This window comes from Phacochoerus africanus, chromosome 10, assembly GCF_016906955.1.
Source record: "Phacochoerus africanus isolate WHEZ1 chromosome 10, ROS_Pafr_v1, whole genome shotgun sequence".
Classification (NCBI taxonomy): domain Eukaryota; kingdom Metazoa; phylum Chordata; class Mammalia; order Artiodactyla; family Suidae; genus Phacochoerus; species Phacochoerus africanus.
Genome location: NC_062553.1, coordinates 136,321,170 through 136,337,293, shown reverse-complemented (window position 1 = coordinate 136,337,293; position 16,124 = coordinate 136,321,170). Strand labels below are relative to the sequence as shown.

General features: G+C 46.9%; 1 protein-coding gene across 1 annotated transcript in view; it reads right to left on the bottom strand.

Annotated features, from left to right (window-relative positions):
- The window catches only part of RASGEF1B (RasGEF domain family member 1B), a 527,684-nt gene that overhangs the window by 329,363 nt on the left and 182,197 nt on the right, over positions 1-16,124 (bottom strand). Inside the window, exon 3 of the mRNA XM_047798223.1 lies at positions 10,103-10,156. Coding sequence (XP_047654179.1) covers positions 10,103-10,156 — 54 coding nt within the window. The remainder of the gene's footprint in view (positions 1-10,102; positions 10,157-16,124) is intronic.

The window sequence follows — 16,124 nt, the reverse complement described above, 5'->3', positions numbered from 1 at the left end:
CATCGCCAGTGTGTCCTAAGCAGTAAGGCCCAATTCATGAAAATGCCCGCATCTCAAAAGGCACAAGGTAATGCTACCGATTCTGCTGCTAAATTAAAAAAAGAAAGAATATGTCATTGAACTGTAGCCTTAAAGATCACCACGTTTTATTTGCTAGAAATTATGCCTCATCAAAAATGATTATAATTTGTTCGTTGATACTTGCTTAAGGTAGAAGATACACAAAAAGAGGCAATGAGTTACTTCTTGTCCCGGACTGTTCTCCACAGCCAGTTTTAATACTGCAAACTATGGCTACTTGGTTTGACCTCGGGTATGCGTTCCCTGGGAACACTTCAAGATCATAAGGCCCCAAACCAAAGATTCCCAGGCTAAGGATATAAAATGATAACATGATGAAGGCATCACCAATATTCACTCCGTTCAATTACCTCCATGGCTACTGCGCTGAAAGCAAGGAGGCCAACATCTGCGCAGCACCAACCCACACCCTCCGTCCACTGAAATGCCTCCTTTTAATGAAGAGGAAAGCCACAAGCCCATTTACAAAGGGCAGAGTCTTCCTCTTCCTTTCTTTTCCGTTTCAAGCCTTCTCCTGGAGGCTTTTGGAGGAATGATATCATGCCAAGCCTTAGGAATTAGCGAGCATTATTAAATGTCTACTATTTGCCTAAAATCGTGTCGTGTGCTGGAGATACAAAAAAAGTATATTCATTCCACTATTAGGAAGGTTCATGTTTCATTTTTTCAAGAAATGCTTTGCTTTTATGGAACCGGAACCCACAATATTGAGCCCGAGCGCATTCTAACTATTAACAATGAGAGCTGCTAAGAATCAGAGACCCTACAAGGTCTATTCCTTTCGCGCAGTTACTCTTTACATTTTCCCCCAGTGCTGACGATGGCCCGAGTCTAGCGATGAACTTACCCTGCTACTGCTGCTCTTTTAAAGCAAAGAGAAGGTGGGGCTCAAAGCATCAAAGCTCTACTTATTCTCAGCAACCACAGGAGTGAAATCGTAGTGGACACCTCGTACTGAGATACTCCTCGAAGAATTTTAGGTGGATCCCCACCTGTTCAATCCTTACGACAATTCTTAGGTTGATACCGTTACTTGTCTCATTTTATACACGACTCCAGTGAGGCTCAGAGAAGCTGAGTGCCTTCGGAAAGTCGCAGAGCTCATGGATAGAGGAGCTGGGACACCAGTCTGCGGTCTCCAGCATCTGTGCTCTTGGGAGTGGAAAAATGCAACCGTAAAAACCCAAACCGGGCTGTAGGGAGAGTGCATGGAGTCCAGAACCACCCATCCTCATCCCAAACACTGCAAACGAGCACGAAGAGCTCATTCTTTGCTGGGGGAGTGAGAGGAGGCGCGGGAGCAGGGAGGGTGGGCTGACCGCCAGGCTGCCTCTCTGCCCAAAGCGCTATCACTTCCCTTCCTGTAAGTTAGTGGCCTGTGTTGGCCCGTATTTAAAAGAGATAGAACTTCGCAAATATGTATCTATCACTCTTTATCCAGCAGAGAGCCCTAAGGCAAGTCAGCAGAAATAGCCCTCTGCCAAATGTGAAATTTCATTGCTTCCCAAAAAAATCTATTTAAAAAGTAAACAGCACTTAAATTCCCTTGAAATGATACCCTTCACTGTGACTGCTCCAGAACATGGGATCCTGTCTTTCTCGGGGAGGGGAAACTGAAATTTTCCCTCGCTGCTGACAGCGTTGATCTGGTCCTTGTGCCCTTTCTCAGGGCATGGGAAGGAGCCACCGTGACCCACCAGCCTGGAAACTCTGCCAAGAGGCTGAGCGCCATGGGAATGTGCCCAGCCAGCTCTGTTGGAGGTCAGTGAACAGTCTAGACATTAAGTGTTGCTCTTTGAAAGAGGAAGCCAGATAGAATATAGTCTCAAAGGCTGAGGAACCAACTCTAAGTAAATATCTTAGCCACTGATACTACTATCTTGGGCTGTATTTACACAGAGACCCATTCATCAACATGGACGAAAAACTTCCAAAAGCTCGTTACTTTGTGGATTTTAATCACCTCTTCCTGAAGGAAAATGACCTTGCCTGTGTGAGTGAAGCATGCCTACGCCCATCGGAAATAAAAACGTCATCCAGCGGACGAAGCGACACAGGCACGTGCTGTGGATACTCAGACGCCACCGGCAACGGTGGAGCCCAAGTCGAAGCCGAGGCGCGGGCGAAAGAAACCGCATCCGACTCGGCCGCGAACACTCCCACCCACGCCCACCATCCACGGAAGGACCCTCCGTCCCGCGCGCATCCCCAAAGCAACAGCTTTTCCTACGATGAGGATCCGTTTCCTAAATGTGCTGTATATTCTAAAGGCTGTCGTTTATGTGGACATCAGGAGTCCAGGGAGAGCGAACAGAGAGAGACAAACAGAGAAGCAAATGCTCTTCCCCCCTCCACACACGGACACAGGGTACCAGAAACCATCAAAATGACAGCTGATTTTAAACTCTCCAACCTGAAAAGGCCATTTATATGACCACAGCTAAAGATTCTGCTGGGAGTCTAGGGGCCACATGCAGATGGATGTCAGGGCAGGATAAAGGAGTGCATTTCAGGGTCCGACTGGAAAACCAGTTCTTCATTTCCAAGTCATTAGCGAAACAGGAATCTCTAACCTTTCACCCACCCCAGGGTTCACCTTATCCCCCACCGTCACCTCATCCACCACCCTCACCTACCGCTCACCCCTCGCCTATCTCTGACCTGCGCTCCAGAGGTGGGGTTCAGGGCAGAGCAGGGAGCCTCGACGAAGGGGTGAGGCTATCTTGTTTGCATGTTACTTCTAATGAAAATGCCGGACGTTCAGTCGTGCTGGGCGAGACGGCACCTACACGAAACTGCTGACTCAACATATCTGGGGCCCACGGTTCTGCACGGAGAGATGCAAAAGCATCAAGACACGAAAGACACAAATAGCCATGAACAGAAATGGGGGCAGCAGACATCCTGAAGCACGTGCTTGAGGATCGCTCTCCGCTGCTGTCCACACAACACACCCACCGCACACAGTGGAGGGTGCAGAGGGAAAAAGAATCACAAGATGCGAATGAGGCCTATCCTCTAAGACTTGGCCCGGAGCTTAGCAGGTGCCCTAGAGTGAGTCCTCTCTTGTCCTGAAATAATCCTTTTTCATCTACAAGATGCTAATAGTAACAACCGCTTTGCAATAGTAGGTATTCCATAAATATTCCTGAATGACTGAATGAATTTATGCATATTACCTACATGTTTTCAGGTTTTCCAAATTAAGGAGTGAACCGGTCTTTGGCTGAAAATAATAGAGTTCCCACAGCTCTGGAAGATGGTGTTTAGGAAGTAAATCTTAGAATATTTGCTGTCTTTGGATGAACTAAATGCTTCAATCCCCGTCAGCTCTCCATTAACACCTTACTTCAATGCAGAAATTACCTTTATGGCAAACCCTGAACAAGGCCTATGAAAAGGAAACAAAAACGCTTTTTAGAACAAAATAGTTCCATAATATTTATGCTGACGGACGATCTCGGCCATAGCAGGTCCACTCATTAAACAGACTTTTGTTGAGTTCTTACTACCTGTGTGTGTGTGCAGGGGGGGTTATTATTATTCCTAACAGAACCAGTGGTGGTTGCTCTCCTCCAAGAGCTGACAGTCTGGGGAAAGCTGGACCCATAAATAAGAATTTAGAATCCAAGGGCAGAGGAGGTAACAAACACTAAAAGCAATGACTGGTGTCAGAAAGCCTGGATTCACATCCTGACTCTAACACCTGCTACTGGAGTGTTCTCCAGAAAGTTCTTCACCTATAAATGGTAGTGAGGGTATTACCTAACTCTAAGAACTGCTGCAAAAGTCTAATGAGATCATTTGTGTAAAGCAATTCTCCCAGGGTTGCAAACATAAACATTTGCCAAGTGGTGAGGTTACACTTGGGGTAACTACAAAATGTCATGAATCCAGGAGGTAAGAGCACTCATCTTTCCTGGAAAAACCAAGAAAGTCTTTGAAGACTCTTTGAAAAGAAAGTAGCAAGGTGAGGGGGTCTTTCCATGGGAGAGGAAGCTTTCCAAGCAGACAAGAAGAGACCACGGCCTCAGGACTCCTGGAGGAGATGGGGAGGGGCGACGAGAGATGACGGGGATGACTGCGCACCTTACGCAGAGTTTTGGGGCCACTATGAAAAAACTGAAATCCCTTACGGGGTTTGACATACGCAGATGTGCTTGTGCTTTGCTTTTTGGAAAGTAACCCTCATGTTTTGGAAAATGGAGTGGAGACGGGGAAACCTGGACTAAGGAAAGAGCAACAGGAAGCACGGAGTTACACAACCTTTTCTTTCTTTCTTTCGAGGGCCCCGCAGCATATGGAGGTGCCCAGGCTAGGGGCTGAACGGAGCTGCAGCTGCCGGCCTACACCACAGCCACAGCAACCCCCGATCCTTCACCCACTGAGCGAGACCAAGGATTGAAGGCGCGTCCTCCTGGACACTATGTGGAATCCTTAAGCAGCTGAGTCACAGTGGGAATATGCCTATTTCAACCTTTTAAAGCACAGATGAGGAAGCAAGAGAGTCTAGAAACATTTCAGGATGGACCTGATCGGAGCTGATAGCTAGCTGGATGTGGGAAGTCAAAGAGCGGCGTTCCAGATGACACCGAGGTTTCTCGGTTAGACCAGGGAAGCCAGTCACTGAAGAGCTGGGTGTCAGAGAAGAAACGGCAAGTCCAGGGCGAGAGAGACCATGCGGACAAGATCTACTGGCAGATAAACACGGTCGGTGGGACCCCAGGGGAGAAGAGAGCTCCACTTAGTCACCAGCACAGATCCGGGCTTCGGGAGAGATTCCATTGCTTGGGACAAAGACTTGAGAGGGCTGTTCTTAAAACGGACCGTGTTTCAACAGGCAAGATGGCCCAGAGATTGCTGAGCACGTGAACAGCAATATCGAAGCTACATCTGTGCGGGTGGCTGTAGATTCAATACTATTGAAATAGCACAGTTGTGCAGACTCGAAGCTGGCTGAATCATCAGGCCACCTCCCCCCACAAAAAAAGGGGGAGAAGTGGATGAACCAATCAGAGTCGTCTAGCGGCATGGCCCCTCTGGCTCTCTGTTTCTGTAACTCCCGCCTACATGAGTGCTCCCCTTTCTTCCTTCTTTTTCTAGGGTAACTCATGTCCCTCCATCAGTCTAAGGTTTATTTTGGGCTCTGGCATCCGGAAACTTCCATCGTCCCCAAAACTCACTCAACAGATTCCCCTCCTCTTTTCTTAGGTCGTCCCCCATTCCTTCCATTGTCTTCTTTCTGATGGCATTTAGAAATACTTGCCTACGGGGAGGGCAGACTGGGACTTGGGGATTGGCACACGCACACACCGTGGTATACGGGACGGATGGCCAACGGGGACCGGCTCTGCAGCACAGGGAGCTCTACTCAGTCCTCTCTGATGACCCACATGGGAAAAGAATCTGAAAAAGAATGGATGTGTGTACACACATAACCCAATCACTTTGCTGTACACCGAACCTAACCCAACACTGTAAATCAACCACACTTCAATAAAGTGTTTAAAATGATAAAATAAACATGCTTGCTCCCATCTATCCTAAGAGACCCTTTTCCAACCTTATCACCTCATCCCTCTCCTCCCCCTTGCAACAAATTCCTTTAAAGTAGACTCTTCTACCATTCCTATTTCCTTCCCCACTCAACCCTAGATCTGCTGCAGTCCAGCTGCCACACCCGTCACTATGCTCTCGCTAAAACCAAAGGCAGCCTATGGCATGGATAAAGCCAGTGGATGCTTTTCAGTCCTTATTTTACTTAGCCTTTCTGCATGAGGTTTTTTTCTTTTCAGCAACAGTCTTGCTATGGATTACTAATGAAAACTTTTATTTCTACTGACTTGACTTCTGGGATACCACCTCCTTCTGGTTTCTTGCCACTTCCATGGCTCTTGCCACTTCCATGGCTCTATCTTCTCAGGTTCCTTCACAGGTGCATCGTCTTCTCCCAGCCCTCATATAATAAGACTCCTCGAGACTCTTGCCAACGCTCCTCCTTCTTACTCTCCACACCCTCCCTGGGCAACCGCATCCATTCCCACTCTTCCAATCATTCTCTACATGCATATTCCTCCCACAGCCATGGCTCCAGCCCAGAAAGCTCTCCTGAATTATAAGTCTGCATGCCCAGATGCCTGCTGCTCATCATTACTAGGAGATCTCATGGACACCACAAATTGGACACATACTCATTTGGCACCTACCAATCAAAACTCATCTGAGCTATACTAGCTTCCTCCCTGACCCTGTTCCCATCTCAGAAAACAGCACCCCAATTCTGCCAGCTGCCCATGGCAGCAATCAGGGAATCATCTTTAGCTACTTCCTCTCCCAGATATCCAAACTATTATTACGTGCAGTTGATTTTACCACCCAAATATCTCTTGATCCCCACTGCCATTATTCTGACTCTGGCCACTACCATCTCTTGCCTAGATCATAGCCTTCCACTTAGACTTTCTATCTAAAATCTTACTTCTGTCGTTCAGTAGCCAACTGATCTTAAAGGAAAAGTCACATCACATCATACGTACCTAGGCTCCCAAGTTCAAAGCCCTTTAAAAATTTCTTGGTACCCTTACATTAAATCTAAACTCTTACTTCGGCTTGACAAGGCCCTTGTCATCCGGCCACTCCCCATCCTCTATTTTAAGTCATGATGTCCAGATATTCCAGACATTCCAGACATTTTATTGTTCCCCACCTCTCACCTCCAGGCTTCCACACTTGCTGTTTTTCTGCCTCCGCCTTGTCCCCATGTAGCCAAATCAGACTCCTTCCCTCTGCAGGAAGATCACTTCTTCAGGGAAGTTTCCCCTCCCTAGATTAGGTTAGGTTCCCCTGGTATAGGATCTCAGAACCTCCCAATTAAAAAATCATTTCTTCCAACACAGGTTTGCTATCCCACGATATCACGCACCATACTTGTTTAATAACCACAAGTTCTATGAGGGCAAAGATCAGATGTGACTTGTTCGCCAGGATATTCCCATCATGCCCCAGAGCAGATGCTCAGGGAGCCCTTGTTCACTGGCTGAACGGACAACACGGATGAGTGGGTGGATGAAAGTGAAGGCACAGAGGTCAAGTACGTTACTCTAATTCGGGCGTAACACAGAACTGGGGGAGGTAGTAGTCAGTTGGATGACAGGCCTGGGTTTCTAAAGTCTCTCAATTGATGGACATTTTAAAAACGCATAAAAGTGAGCACAATGACCTACATCCATACGAAAATATTCTTTTACAAAAATGTGAGAGAGATTCACGTTTCAACACCAGCTCATGCAAGACTGTCTTAGGGCACATGCGAGGACGTCAAACTTCATGTGGCCACCAGAAGGATATGACTAGGACATAGGATAGGAACGTGTGCCATCTCACGCTGAATTAGTAGGACCTTAAGGCTACACTCAAGAACGCCTACAGCTTGGCCTTTCCTCACAGACCGTGTCCTCTGCTGTGTCTGCCACACACCAAGTCTGTAAATAGATCTCGCTGAATGAAGAGTGGAAAGCACAAGCCTGACACTGGTTATAAAGATTATACCAAAGGAGCTCCTGTTGTGGCTCAGTGGTAGCAAACCCGACTAATATCCATGAGGACGCAGGTTCAATCCCTGGCCTCGTTCCGTGGGTTAAGGATGGGGTGTTGCTGTGGCTGTGGTGTAGGCCGGCAGCTGCAGCTCCAAATCAACCCCTAGCCTGAGAACCTCCATATGCCAAGGGTGCAGCCTTACAAAGACAGAAAATAAATTTTAAACAAGATGACACCAAAAAAAAAAAGAAAAAAGGATAACCTGGTCTAGAAGGCATAATAATAGGAGCTAATCTAGCCTCTACTATGCGTTGGGCACCGTCCTAGGTACTTTATGTGTGTTAATCCGCCTACCGCCCCAGGTAGGTATAATCATTCTCCCCCTACACAGATGATAAAAGTGAGGCACAAGTAGGTCTTGTCACCAGCCCAAAGTCACATAAGTAACACGTGGCAGAGCCAAGTTTTTTTTTTTTGTCTTTTTGTCTTTTTTGTTGTTGTTGTTGTTGCTATTTCTTGGGCCGCTCCCACGGCATATGGAGGTTCCCAGGCTAGGGGTCAAATTGGAGCTGTAGCCACCAGCCTACGCCAGAGCCACAGCAACGCAGGATCCGAGGCGAGTCTGCAACCTACACCACAGCTCACGGCAACGCCAGATCATTAACCCACTGAGCAAGGGCAGGGACCGAACCCGCAACCTCATGGTTCCTAGTCGGATTCGTTAACCACTGCGCCACGACAGGAACTCCCAGAGCCAAGTTTTGAATCCAGCCAGCCAGCTCTCAGTAGCCTCTTTGGAAATCAATCCTTATCAATGTCCTATTAGAAATAAAGAAGGAAAATAATTAGCCCTGCAGTGGGGTGGGGAGAAGACTCCGAAGAAAGCCTATTACCTGACTTCATACTTAAATCACTAGGCAGAAATCAAAAGGAGACTTTACTGGCTCAGGAAAGTGAAGAATGAACTCTCTCACACTCCGTCTTGCCAGGGAGCAGCCGGGGCCACTCAGTTCCCTGTCAGCAGAATATTCAGGTGGAGGCTGGAGGTCCATCTCTAAATGATATTTTCGGCAAGTCCCAGGCTGGGGAAAGAGGGCTCTAGAGAACCTCTAAATTCCTTTTCTTCTCTCAGACCTGTAACTTTGAGAATTCTCCATGGACCTCCCTCTCGGGGAGCCAAGAACAAGACAAACAGCAGAACTCAATCAGGATGGAGACGTAATCGGCAATTAAATAACCTGCGTGGGAAAAGAATCTGAAAAGGAAGGGCTATATGGACACGCATAACTGACTTCCTCGGCTATACACCTGAAACACACTCAACTTTGTAGGTCAACTACTCTCCAATAAATTTATTTTTTTAAAAATGCTCAAGGAGTTCCCATCATGGCTCAGCGGAAACGAATCTGACTAGCATCCATGAGGTTGAGGGTTCGATCCCTGGCCTGGCTCAGTGGGTTAAGGGTCCAGTGTTGCCGTGAGCTGTGGTGCAGGTCTCAGACACTGCTCAGATCTGGTGTTGCTGTGGCTGTGGCGTAGGCCGGCAGCTACGGCTCCGACTGGAACCTCCATGCCGCGGGTGCGACCCTAAAAAGACACATACGCACGCGCACACACACAAACTCAAGATGACGGAACGATGGCAGTGAGAACACCACCTTTAACGATGAAGATCCCCGCTACCTATTTCCCTATTAAGCAAATTCAGAAACAGAAAACAGCCCAGCAAACAATGTCACGGTATCAAATCCTTAGCAATGACAAGGAACTGATAAGGAGGCCCAGGTCAATTCTTTAGGCACCTGGTTTTCCATATCAATAGAGAGTGTCAATGAATTTATCTGAGTTTTCAGACTGTGAAATCACTTCTTTCCCCTCAAGAAGGAGAAGATCTAGTTAAACCTGAGATTAAAGAGGCGGATAAAAGTGCCCCTGGACCGCGAAGGGCAGGAATTAGACACGCCGCCGCTGCTCCAGCAGGCAGTCTGCAGACATGATCCATTACCGGACGGCTCCCGTCAGATGCCAGCGAGGCTAATCCTTTTGTAAAGCATGACAGCTTCTCAAACTTGACTGTGGTGAATCCAAACCAGATTTTTATGCTGTATGATCAGCTTTCGAAATACAAAATCATTTGTATATTGTATTGGGTTTACTTTCATTCGATTTAAATCTGCAAACAAAGACATAGACGCCTGCCAACGCAGCCTGCCCCAAACTCCCCTGATGCTCATCTTGCAGAATAAACCATCAGATAGTAGCGAGACAGAAACACACACTTCTTTGCAGGAAAACGCTGTCAGACGATAACAGAGTTTCCACATCCTTAAAGAGAACCATTCAAATTTCCATCTCTGAGGAGAGACGACTGCAATGTGTCAGCAGAACATTCTCGTTGATACCACAACATTTCAACGGAATGTCATCAATTCTGAAGGCTTCTATGGCTCTGCCAGCAGGCTGGAATTCCCAGAGGCTGACTTACCTTTTTGCAGTCAGATAAGGACTTCTCACTGGCCAAAGGGCTGAAAATGGCCGTCTGCAAAACAAGACGTGGAAAACTCAGGAGAGCCGTCAAAGGGGAGTGAGGCTCCCCCTGCCCCCTGCGTGTCCAGTCCAAGGCGGTTACCACCTCCCGGGACCCCACTGACTTCTCTGGGTTTCGAAAAGTGCCTGTCCTTCGCTGCTCCCCCTGCCACCCCTCCAAGCTGGAACCTTCATCATGGGCCAGCGATGATCTAGTGGGGAGGCAAAGACGCCCTTAGTTTCATTTCTCAAATAAAGGACGAGGTTCACTGCCACACCTCAGAGACAGACGAGGGATGAAAGTCAGCGCCGGGGCCCGGCTTCTCCACCACACATGGCACTCTCTCTCCACCTTGGAGAGATGTGTGCGAACGAGCGAATGCCAGAATCTGTCAAAGAACACCTGCGAAGAGGCTGAGAGATGGAGAGGCGCTGCCCCCTTCCAGGGGCTGGGTGGGCCTCGCCGGCGCTTCCAGGGCTTGTTGCCTCATCCCCACGCTCAGTGGCTCTTCACTCCTTCTCCCCAGGGTTGACTTTTCAAACGTGCGTGTGGGCATTTTCTTGGCCTCATGAACCACTAAAAAAGGCACTTCACTCCGGCCTTCAAGGCCAGTTGGGATTTACATGCAAGTTTGCTCCTTGCGGACCATCCTTTGAAGAATTCGACGGAGCCATGGTCAGCCACATCATTTTTGCAGTAAAATTTTCTACCTATTCTTTAATTAAAAAACTAATCTACATTCTTAATGAGTCAATCTCCTTTGCAACCTACCCTTCTGAGATAATCAGTGGTAAAAATTTGTGTTTATCCTTTCACATTTTCCCGATTTTTCTCAAATACATGCATCACATACAAATATTTACCACATATTAATTATATGCATTACATTATATATGCACATAGAGAAGTTTCTTTCTTTCTTGAGATCATACCATTCTACTAAGACATCTTTCCGGTCAGTTCACAAAGACTGACTCGCTCCTCTTATAGACTCATAACATTCTACAACACAGATAAGCCATACTTTATGCATGTTTTCTTTACTGATGGATATTGGATGGCGTCCAGGATTTTATGCCTTTTTGTCACCTTTCAATAAATATTATTTTATAGATATGTAATATATACACACATATGTATTACGTATATGTGTACATGTATGCATGCAGGTGTGCTCTGTATGTGTATTTATACTGATAATTTTACTTTGTTGAATAGAGTCAAAAGAACGAAAAGAAATATATAACAAATAAAGACTTTGGTTATGGCTTGAAGATCTAGTGTATATAAATTTTCTCCTACCCTCTCCTCACATAACATAAAAATATTTTTCAATCTACCTAGGGTTTTGATTTGTTTGAGGGTAAGCACTAAAAAAAGTAAGAGCCAGCACATATTCTGGCCCAAAATAATACACAGTATTAAAGGATACAAAACACAGACATGGATAAATATACAAAAAAAAAAAAGTCTTTAATGAAGAAAAATTGAGTTTAAGTTTTAGGTTGGGTGTGATCTTTAAATATGGATAGGTGGCAGGTTTCGTTTTTTTGTTTTTTGTTTTTTTTGTTTTGCCTTTCCTAGGGCCATTCCCGTGGCATATGGAGGTTCCCAGGCTAGGGGTCAAATCGGAGCTGTAGCCACCAGCCTACACCACAGCCACAGCAACGTGGGATCTGAGCCGTGTCTGCGACCTACACCACAGCTCACGGCAACGCCAGGTCCTTAACCCACTGACCGAGGCCAGGGATCGAACCCGCAACCTCATGGTTCCTAGTCGGATTCGTTAACCACTGCGCCACGATGAGAACTCCCAGGTGGCAGTTTTTATTTGTGTTTTTATTTTGTTTGAGAAGGAAAAGATATATATTATTCAGAAAGCTTGAATTAAAAGGGGAAAAGAAGAAGGAGGGAAGAATTTTGGTGGGGAAAAAAAAAGAGGAATAGCCAAGTCAAGATTGGCCAGTGAGGGAGCTCCCGTGGTGGCGCAGTCGTAACAAACTTGACTAATGTCCACGAGGGGGCAGGCACGATCCCAGCCTGGCTCAGTCACGGATCTTGCATTGCTGTGAGCTTGTGGTGGTGTTCGCAGACTCAGCTCGGATCTGGAGTTGCTGTGAGCTGTGGTGTAGGTTGCAGATGCGGCTAGGATCCCGCGTTGCTGTGGCTCTGGCGCAGGCCGGCAGCTGCAGCTCCAATTCAACCCCTAGCCTGGGAACCTCCATATGCCACGGGTGAGGCCCTTAAAAAAAAAGGATTATTAATCAGTTCAAGTAGTTTTGGGGTTGAGTCCTTAGGGTTTTCTATGTATAGTATCATGTCATCTGCGTACAGTGACAGTTTTATCTCTTCTCTTCCTATATGGATGCCTTTTATTTCTTTTGTTTGCCTAATTGCTGTGGCTAGGACTTCCAAAACTATGTTGAAGAGCAATAGCCAGGACATGGAAACAACCCAAATGTCCATCAACAGATGATTGGATTCGGAAGATGTGGTATATATACACAATGGAATACTACTCAGCCATAAAAAAGAATGACATAATGCCATTTGCAGCAACATGGATGGAGCTAGAGAATCTCATCCTGAGTGAAATGAGCCAGAAAGACAAAGACAAATACCATATGATATCACTTATAACTGGAATCTAATATCCAGCACAAATGAACATCTCCTCAGAAAAGAAAATCATGGACTTGGAGAAGAGACTTGTGGCTGCCTGATGGGAGAGGGAGGGAGTGGGAGGGATCGGGAGCTTGGGCTTATCAGACACAACTTAGAATAGATTTACAAGGAGATCCTGCTGAATAGCATTGAGAACTTTGTCTAGATACTCATGTTGCAACAGAAGAAAGGGTGGGGGAAAAATGTAATTGTAATGTATACATGTAAGGATAACCTGACCCCCTTGCTGTACAGTGGGAAAAAAAAAAAAAAATCCAAAAAAAAAAAGGATTAGCCAGTGAGGACAGAGAGAATAGCCAAAGATGCAGACAACTCACGCATGTTACAGTGACGCCCCACCTACCATCTTCCCACCAGATGCCTTCCCTGTGACCTATCAGCGTCTTTAGGCATTTGTACATTGAGCACCGCATCATGAGAGAGCCCAAAATGCTCCCTCTCCAGGAAGGGAAAGACCCAACAAGACTTGGTCATTAGTCCTATTACCTAGCCCAGTGCCTGGGACAAAAAAAGGTACCCACTAAATATGCACTGGATGCTAAAGTGCCCCCAAAAAGGAAAAGAACTGCAGTCCTTACCCCAAACAGCATTTTGAAAGCACAGTGGCGGAAAAGTAGCCTCATGCGTCATAGCATTTCAAAGGGAAGCCAAGGGAGAGACACACAAGGCTCCTGAATAGTAATAAAATACATTTTCTATTTAGCATATATCTACTGTCTATTATCCACTGGTTTGGCTAAATCAGTTTTTCAGTGTTGGGCCCGTGAACATGCTGGACTGGATGAGCCTTTGCTGCAGGGAAGCGTGTGCTCTACTGTGCCCTGAAGGAGGCTTTGCAGCATCCCTGGCCACTACCCCCAGATGCCATAGCACATTGCCCTCCCAGGTCAGTCATGACAATCCAAAAATGTCCCCTGCATGGGGGCGGCAGGGCAAAAATCACCCCCTGTTGAGAACAACAGGTCTAAGCTCTAAAGGAACTAGTTATAAAAACGATCTTGGTTCCCTGGCCAGTGCAACTAGATGCTTTCCAGGAATCAGCAGTGGGGGGAATTTCTCTTCCTATTCCTGATTTCAAGTCTCACTCTCTGTCCTACATGGAAGTTAAAAAATCTAGAGGGAACACAAGTCCCAGCCACTGAAGACGCCATGTGGCTGTCTACGTGGGGGGATCTTGAACGACTCTAATTGCATTTTTAACTAAGCTTAAGATACACCACTGGGGAGAGGAAATTAAGGAATCCACTGAAGAATTCAGACATGAGTGTCCTCAGCCCGCGGAAATGCTCTTGGAAATTAAACACCATCCAACCTTCAAAAACCGTCTCAGGTAACCTGAGACACAGGTTTGGAAAAGAAATGAGAGAGTCAGAGGTGGGAGAGATGGCTTCACTAAAGCAATGAATACAAGTAGCTCCAAATGCTACCTTTGCAGCAAGGCATCACCTGGGTCCAAGGACAACTACACAGTGAAACTTCAGGACGCGGACTGAGTGTGAAAGAGGTATGGCACGGGTCAACGAGAGTCTGTATCCTTAATTTGGCCATTTTCTAAGGGGATTTTACTTATTCGCTTGGTCGGTCTCCTTTCGTTCGGCGGAAAGCCTTTAGCTCCACTCCCGTCTCCGAACTGCAGCTATTGTGAACGCCTTTGGGTGGGCTTTCTAAGCCTTCCAATAGCACATTCACTTTAATTACTGAAAACGAAAGACTCAAAACATGGTGACTTACCATGCTGTGACCTTCTTGATTGCTACATCAATACTTTTCTACTAAAGAGGAAACTCCTAATGAGTCCCCTCCACCAGCGTTTGCCTGATGCTGCGTTGTCACAATGAAGCACCGTGACTTTTTTTTAGAGCAGTGACTTCGAACGCTGTTGGCGGGGTGACCAGCATGGGGGGAGCAGTATCAGACAAGGTCGGTTGCAGCAATTTCCCAAAATGAATCGAGGAAGGTGAGTTCCCACTGTTGTCCATTTATATACCGATACCTGAAATTTCACTTCTTAGCGTTCTGTTTAGCATAAGGCTTTGGATCCTAACAGACAAATCCTCGAGCGAGGCTCGGGTTTAAGAGTTACCCAAAAGGGGGAAATTGGAAATTTCATGTATTATAATTTGTCAGTCTGTGACACCTTGGAGGCAGTGAATTTCTTCGTTCTCTTTCCTCCCAGCAGACTCCTCCTGTCTTTTATTAATTTCGAAGGCAGATTTCGATAGGAGAGAAATGAAGACATGTCATAAAGACCTCAGACAACGGCGACAGGAAAAGACGGCACAGGTCACAGGTCGGGCTCCCTACAAAGCAGGCTGTGAGATGGAGATAAGCACGCAGGAGGTTTAGTGCGGGGCGCTCGGGGATCTCCACGCGGAGAAGGCAAGAGATGGGAAGGGTGCAGGACTGAGTAAAGGGAGGTGTTGGGCTCTGGTGCAAACTCCACAAAGGTCTCCGCCATCCAAATGGGGCGCTCCAAAGATAGGTTAGGCTTGTCCTAGGCTGGGGCAAGGGAAACAGCTGCCTTGGGCATGATGGGGGCACGGTCCTAAGCACGATGCCTCTTCTCAGCCAAGGGCAATCCCCCGAGAGGGCTGACAGCTGAGGGCCGTGCGCCAGGCCATCTGCGAGGCACACTGTGCTGCCCACCACAATACACTTTACTGTGCCAAGGTTTGCCAAGGACAGATACTAGCTACGGCCAATGTGCTCTAGTCGAACAGGACCCCTTATTAGAGCTTCCACACCTGCTGGCCTTCTAGGATGGAGTCATTGGACAGATACACAAAATGGACCACTTGCTCAAGAGTCTGGGCGTTTTAATTCTCAGCTTTTCCTAATAGACCCCCTTGTGTGTTTAAGACAGACTGCTGGCCTTGAGGTCTTGAATTCTTCCTTATGAAATGAGAAAGTCGCTATTCTTTCCCTTTTAGGTCATGAGAGCCCTGGCTGGTTGGAAGAGAACGGTCTGGTTTGGTCGGCCACCCTGCTCGGCAATCTGGGAGCACACTGCCCACGTCGTCCCCCCGTCCTCCGAGGACAGAACCTTTGGCTGGATAACATGGGCAGCCCTGCTTATCTCCAGAGGCAGAGAGAGTTTTTCCGGGACTCACAAAAGCATGACTTATAAAATGTCTTTGTACCTGACTTAGAGATGGACATACATTCAATGTTGACAGATATATATTAAATATATATATTGGAGTTCCCGTTGTGGCACAGTGGTTAACGAATCCGACTAGGAACCATGAGGTTGTGGGTTCGGTCCCTGCCCTTGCTCAGTGGGTTAATGATCCGG